Raw genomic sequence first — 7,500 nt, 5'->3', positions numbered from 1 at the left:
TAAAATAGCTTGGGTTTTGTAAATGGAATCTGTCGGCTGTATTACCTGTGATGTGTTGACTGACTTCATATGAATAATTCTGATACTGATGATATTAATAACCGTTACTCTATTGCCAATTTTCTTTATGTTCCTTTCAGTACTGTCACGATTTCTTGTAAAATTGTTGTAACTATTACTGCATTATTGCATTGTTATTGTTATCAACAGTTTCATCACCACCGCTACCTTCACCTCTCCATCACTGTTACTACCATCATTATCATCACCACAATTACCAACACTACCGCTACCACTACCACCACCACAACTACAACTACAACTACCACATTTACCATCAGTACCACTACCACAATTACCACCACTACCACAACTACTACTACTACCACCACTACCACTACCACAATTACCACCACCAATGCATCACCATCATACCATCACCATACCAAGACCCATCCTAATTGCATAAGAAATCTAAACTCACCTCAATTGACTGCAACTATTAACATCCTCCCTCCACTTCCAGCCTCAGCATCCACGGACCTCAGTACGCCCCTGGGGACGAGCCCACAGGAGGAAGCAGAACAGACCAGCATCGCCCCCAGCAGGAGAAAACGTTCAGTGTTCCACCTCTTCAACATGATGACTTGTGCCACAGACTGCAACCCCTTAGACTACAAGGGTTATGGTTGTTACTGCGGTTTCCTTGGCTCTGGAGTTGTGGTGGATGGCATTGATAAGTAAGTGTCTCGTGGAATGGAGAGAAAAGATAGATATATGTAATAATAATGGTTGTTTGCGGGACTGTTCCTGTGAGTGGTTGTAAAAGTAGGCAGTGATTCCAGTTTTGGTTGTTTGATTGTTGAAAAGTGTGTAGGTGTGTTCTTAGGTATTATGAAGAATAAGACTTAGGGGTTAATTTTGTGTTCTCCTTTTTCCTGTTATGTTGTTCTTGTTCTTTTCATATAGTCTAGTTTGATATAAACAACAGAATAACTAATGGCTAAAGTAATATTTGGTGACTTTGCATATAGATAAAAACAAATGCATATCTGGAATTGATTTAATGATTTATATAGTTTTTCCAAATACCCTAAATGATATTGAGTATTTGATTCTTACATTGCTGGATGTTTCCCAATACCAGAAGTTTCATTAATATTACTTTATTTCTCAGTTCATATTCCTATTCCTCTCTCTCTCTCTCTTCAAGTTAACCCATTTTCATATTAAATGACATTACAGATGTTGCAAGGGTCATGATTGGTGCTATGAACATGCAAGTTGCAAAGGCATAGATCACTACTTTACTCCCTACAAGTGGAAATGCAACGGAGGATCACCTTACTGTGGTGAGTGAGCTGACGACCCTGATCTGCTGCTGGCCATTGACCAAAAACAGACCCTTTTGGGGAGACCAGAACAAAGGCTTATGGAAGACCATGTATATGCAGATTCCATTATATGTGTTTGACAAGATATTGATGTTTGTATTTTTTCACAGGTGTTTGACTCAAGGCATTTATGACAAGATTTTCCAGCATCCCTTACTTATGATTGTCCTGTCCCTTCTTTACCGATTTGCACCGCCTTTAAGCACTCTCTTTTGACATCTCTACTAACTGACAGGAAAGCCGCAAGAGCATCAGTTAAGACCTAGCTAGTTTAGCTAGCAATAACAAAAGACTTTTTCTTACAGGTTCAAAGCACAGTGGTCTACTTGACTTCTCCCTATCTGTCTCAATTTATATCATCCTTAGCTCCCTTCCTTTGAGAGCAATGACCACATCAACAAACAAAATGACTCTGACTCTGAATCTGAACAGGTGCTGTGCCAGACATGACTGGTGTTACAATCAAGCTCGATGTCCCCTTATTCTCACGTACTTTGCCTCATACATCTGGACCTGTCATCGCCGGCAGCCCAGATGTGGTAAGGTGACTCACACTGTTTACTGAGACATGACTTGAGAGGTCCACTTCAAGATGAAAAGACATGCCTGTTATCTAGACGCCCCTTAAGAACAGGAATCAGTACTCAGTCTCTGTGAAGCAATGGCAGACTATGGTTATTGGGAAAGAAGTTGCCCTTACTGGCTTCAAGATGACTTCAGGATAGAATGATTTTGGAGATGACTTGAATTAGATCTCCAGTGACACCTTGACCATGGCCGTGACCTTCAAATGGGCTCAAGAGGCACAAGAAGCTCTCATGACTTCAAGGATTTCTTTCTCAGATATCCATAGAAATCCTACACGTGACCTGAGTTGACTCTTGACCAGATAAGTATACATTAGACGTGTATAGAAGGTGGTTGAGTCATTATGAGGATGATTTTCAGAACCTATGATTTTTTGCCATGAATCCAAGATGTGTAGAATCCATCCTTTATAGTATTTATAAATCTATGATTTATATTATGAATGATAGGCTTTATAGAACATAATATTAACATAAGATTATGTGCTTTTGATGATATAAAGACTATAACAAATATTGATAATACAACACAGCAGATAGTTTCACTAATAATCTGTGTGATATTTTAATCAAAATTGCTTTTCTTTTTTGTGAAAGTTATCCTCACTGGCTCAAACAGTTCAGTGGGAGTTGGGCAGAGAAGCTATGGAAGGTTTTGATGGGTTCTATTAAAGTGCTTTTTCTGAAGACAACCATAACAACTACTGCTGAGGACTAGAATATAGCTTCTTGCTTTAGATACTGTACATGCTCAGTTGATGTGTTTTCTCTTTAAGTTTTTTGCAAAATGGCTTACGAAAGCTTGTTTGCATAGCATTCTTAATGCAATAAGCAAAAAATTCTCCTGCATGTAGAAATGTTTTTGAATAGTACATGCATATGCACATGTTACACATCCAGCTACTTTAAAAGACTTTTAATTTTCTAACACATGACTAATTTGCACCAATTGACTCTTCTTAATTCTGTATATAGTTAAGGCCTGTTGACTTTAAGAATAATAAAAGATCACAAAATCTTAGCAATTCCCACATACTTGTCTTTTTCACGCTTGCACTTAGCTGTGTGTTCTTCAGATTCTGTCTCTGTTATTCCCTCTCCTTGTTATTTTCTTTTACCAGAAAAGAAGAATCTTAAATGAAGAGTTGAAAACGTCTTATTTCTGGCTATACCCCACCAATTGGCTACATCTAATTTTGAATCATGTTGCCAATAGGTCCTATTGATATCACACCCCAAAATTACCAGAATTTTTGAACACATTTCTTTTGCCAGACATTAGGTTTGTTTTCAAAGACAGACGGCGTTGGACGTCAGGTAAGTAGAGACACTGGGTTTTCCTCCCACCATTGCTGACACGATATCTGCATGTAAGACCATTGGTTTCTACAGTTAAACTGTTGTAAAATATTCTTTCCCTTAACCAGTCAATGGTTTTCTTGTCGCTGAAAAGAAAGAGCTTTCCTTGAGTCTGTTATATATTGTTATAACTTATTCTGTACATTCATTTTATATTTCATTTCTACTAGGAGACCATATTTTTAAGCATCCATTTTCCACTTAATGATGTCAGGTCTTAGACCATTTAGGCCACTATCTGATTAACTCATGTAATGGCAAAATGTAGATTTTAGATTCAGAAAAAAAGTTTCCCTTTTTGTTTGATTTGGAATTTGTGTAGTTAAACAGTTTATATGAATAATGAAATCCTCACTTGAAGACTGAAGGAGAACTCTTCACACACGTCACTTGCATGCTTTTCTGTATAAAAATGGCTTTTTTTAATGATGATTTTTAATGATACCCTATAATTTTTTACTATAGAATTTCTGTCTTAGTTTTGATAAGATTAGCAAGAAAAAGATTTTCACTTAAAGTTCATATTTTAAAAACCTGTATTGAATGCATTAAATTTATATTAGATATTAATTTTGTTTATTATAGATAGTTAGATATATGTATTTGGCTTTGTTTTTCAATTTCTCCTTTGTTTCCAGTGCCTACAAAAGGCCCACTTGGAGGACCTAACAGCTGCGGCCATCAGCTGTGCGAATGCGACCGAGAGTTTGTCGAATGCCTGAAGCAGTACCCTTGTCCCAGGGCCAAACCCATGTGCATGACATCACCCTGGAGGTACTGGCAGAACCTCTTCATGGGCATGTCAAGTGGGATGGGAATGCACCACCCACCCCATGAGGAACATTCCCATGACCATCCCAATGAAACTATCTAAAATCCTGGAAGGAATGGATGGTTGGGGCACCCTTGCCAGAACTTACATTCATCAATTTCTTTCATATATATCTGTTTGTAGTATTTACCTCAGGTAGCACCAAACAATATTGTAAATCTTGTGTAATTTACATTTAAAGCAGGCTTTGATAAAGCATGTTCTGTATATTATCTGTATATAGAATGCATGAGCTGTATAGTCATTTGTAATGTTGACATAATCACCTTCTAAATTTACTTGTTACAAAGTTTGATTTTGAAAGGGAGTTCATTGTGGTTACTTTATATTATGGCCCATAGTAGTAGACAGAATACTGTTCTATTTTGAAATGTGTTGCTCCATAGATAATTAATAAATTAGTCAAATTGTTAATCTGATATTCCAGATTTTTTTCTAAAATTTAAGGGTGTATTTAAGAGATGTATGTCATTCTGTATATATGACCATGAATAGGTATTAAGAAAGCTTGCTTTAGAGACTAACCATTCTATTTTCATTGTATATAGTAATTTGGATACTATTTTAATACAGTAATGTACATACTTTGTGTGTGTATGCCTTTTGTGACAATCTCCTAATAAGTTTGCTGTAGTTTTATGTGATAATATGTTGTACTGATGTGTGTGTCTAAAATGTATGAAATTCATATATATTTAGGATAATGTATATGTATCTGTATGAAAGATCATTTCATCTCCAACATTCTATCTTTCAGTATTATTGTATTCAACTAAATATTTTCTGCATTTTTTACCCCATTAATTCCTTAAATTTTGGATTTGCAGAAATACAATATTCTTCGGGAAAATGGGACGTGAGGCTACCATAGCTCTCCAGACACTTCTATAGTCAATGCCAGGCCAGGAGACTGACATTGTTCTCGACTCATACAAGATAACTCTCACTGTGATAAAAGACACAGTTGTGACAGCACAACAAGACTCCAGATGACATGCTACACAGATATGGACTTATAAGAATGTGGATAATGACAAAGACATCATTCTTTCACTTTCAGAATAAAGTTGTGAATGAGTCTTTTTATGTTTAGTGTGAATGAAAACTGCCAGTTCTATTTATTTTTAATTGTTTAAGTGTTTTTTAACAATATTTTACCTCTAACATCCCATGATTTTAGGAACTTCTATATGTCATAGTTGCTGTCCTCAGGAACAAGTTAACAAAAATACCTCAGGACTAAAAACTCTTCATAGATGTAATTGAACCAACTGTTTTCATTTAGAAATATGTCCTTTTTTGACATGAAGCATTTTTGATTATGATACAAAACAACCTTTTCAATATTCACAGATTACATCATGATATATGTAGGTAGTATAGTGATTGAGTCTTAAATGAAGGTCATAAAAAAGTATCACAATACATGTAATCATAGGAACTTCCTAGTTATATCGCAATATAGGTAAGCTGTCTTCATTTAACCAAAAATTTGTTTTGAGTGATTTCATTCTTTCCTCTTTTTCTATCACTTCAGTGCATACATGATGAGCTTACTTATATAGATATATTTTTTTTTTTATTGATTATCGTAAAATGAGTATAAAATATGAAAGTATAGCACAAACTTTTCTAAATTATCTGGAAGTATATGGTAGGAGTGAGTACAAGAGAAGTGAGTGTTGTTAAGAACCTTAAGATATTAATAATGTCTCAAGAGCATCTACACCTGTTAGAGGTCTCTTTAGATGACATCGTGAAAGATCATGAGAATGATCATTAAAAAATTAAAGGTGTAAGAAATCACTCCAAGAAAGACTTTATCAAACAATATTTCTGTATGCGAGTCAGGAAAATTTAAAGGTTATCTAAAAGTTATCTAAAATTACTGACAACTGAAGACATTGGAAAGGCAGTTTTCCATGAATGTTTTCTCTCTTATCATTGGTATATAATGTAGCTTACAGTAATTTAGCAACTTTTGATAAAGATGTTTCACCGTCATACATGGGATTCTTGTCATTGAAAGTGTCATTGCTAACTTTTACACTTTACTTAAAAATGCTCATTTTTTGTGCTTTTCACAGTATTCACCCAGAAATCAGCACTACACTTGCTCTGTCAGTATAAACATACAAGAGGCCAGTAATAGCAAATCAACACATGTATAATTCTGTATTCTGTATCTGACTTTTCTTTCATTAATCAACTACAAATTTGGGTAAAATGGGAATTTCATATTATATAAGATGAATTTTATTCAGATCCACCTGTAGAATGCAATAATATCTGTACAAGAATCAGGGCATTTATAACAGAAACATTTTTTTTTTTTTTTTCTAAAAAGTTAGCTTATAGTTGCATAATATACGAGGGAATATATGCTCTGCTTACAGTACTTAGAATTTGTCAGTTTTGAGGTTGCATAATTTTTCAATGACTAGGGTAAAGTTTCAAAGAAATCCATATTTGAGATATGATTATTTGTATTAAAATGGTATATTCTATTTGTTCCATCAAATCAGTCTTGCAGTTGAGTTGTTGCAGTTATATTTATCTTCATCTTTATTTTATCTTTTTCACTTTTATTTGATTTTTGGATTGTAAAATCTACCATTATTTAAAAGAAAAGCTCAAGTAACAAAAAAAGAAAAATCAAAAGGAATAACAAGAAAAAGTTGAGTCTGTGTATTGTTCTTTGCTTGTATTGCTTTTTACAGTCTATATTTTGAAATGGTGATATTTTAGAATAAGCAGGAGAAAAAGTCTTTTATTCATTATGAGAATGCATATCAGTTTAAAGGAAGTGTAACGGAAGAAAAGTAGAGGAAATGGATGAATTTATAGTGACTGCAGCTATCTCAAGAACTCTGCAAAAATAAGACTGACATTCCATTTACATTAAGTAATTTAAGATGAACTACACTGCTAAATGGAAGGGAATGAATCCTTTTACTGTTTCTGGAAATGTTTCTGATATATGGAAATGAGAGAGATCCATTAAATCTAAGGATTCTTACCAATAAACTTAAAAATTGAGTTTGTGTAGTAAATCAGAATTAGACACATTAAATGCTACACATTTCTACTTAAATAATTTAGATATCTTGACCTACTCTGAAAGGATTCATTCTCATTCTGAGTGTGCTGTAGATACAGTACAAACAGCAAGTGAAAAGGGATTTTGGGCATTATAAATTATTTTTAAAATTTTGTGTATATATGTATATTAGTGACTCACGGTCAGTCATATTTTACAATATCATATTTTGTGTGTAAAATAAATGAGGATGTAAGAGCTGGTGGTACCTTCCAGGCTCCTCCAGAC

The 7,500-nt window shown here is 34.4% G+C and overlaps 1 protein-coding gene across 3 annotated transcripts in view; it reads left to right on the top strand.

The window, feature by feature from the left end:
- Window positions 1-7,500, top strand: part of LOC113830619 (basic phospholipase A2 pseudexin A chain) — a 104,542-nt gene that overhangs the window by 96,856 nt on the left and 186 nt on the right. For 2 of the 3 annotated variants that reach the window (XM_070132253.1, XM_027383841.2), the window contains exons 2-4: window positions 527-740; window positions 1,246-1,352; window positions 3,979-7,500. The exon at window positions 3,979-7,500 is cut by the window's right edge and continues 186 nt beyond it. In XM_070132253.1, coding sequence (XP_069988354.1) covers window positions 527-740; window positions 1,246-1,352; window positions 3,979-4,214 — 557 coding nt within the window. In that variant the 3' untranslated portion in view covers window positions 4,215-7,500. The remainder of the gene's footprint in view (window positions 1-526; window positions 741-1,245; window positions 1,353-3,978) is intronic. The other variant, XM_070132254.1, reaches the window with a different exon arrangement.

The sequence above is a fragment of the Penaeus vannamei genome, chromosome 17 (genome assembly GCF_042767895.1).
Source record: "Penaeus vannamei isolate JL-2024 chromosome 17, ASM4276789v1, whole genome shotgun sequence".
Classification (NCBI taxonomy): Eukaryota; Metazoa; Arthropoda; class Malacostraca; order Decapoda; family Penaeidae; genus Penaeus; species Penaeus vannamei.
Note: the sequence above shows the minus strand (reverse complement) of the source record. Positions and strands in the feature narration are given on the sequence as shown.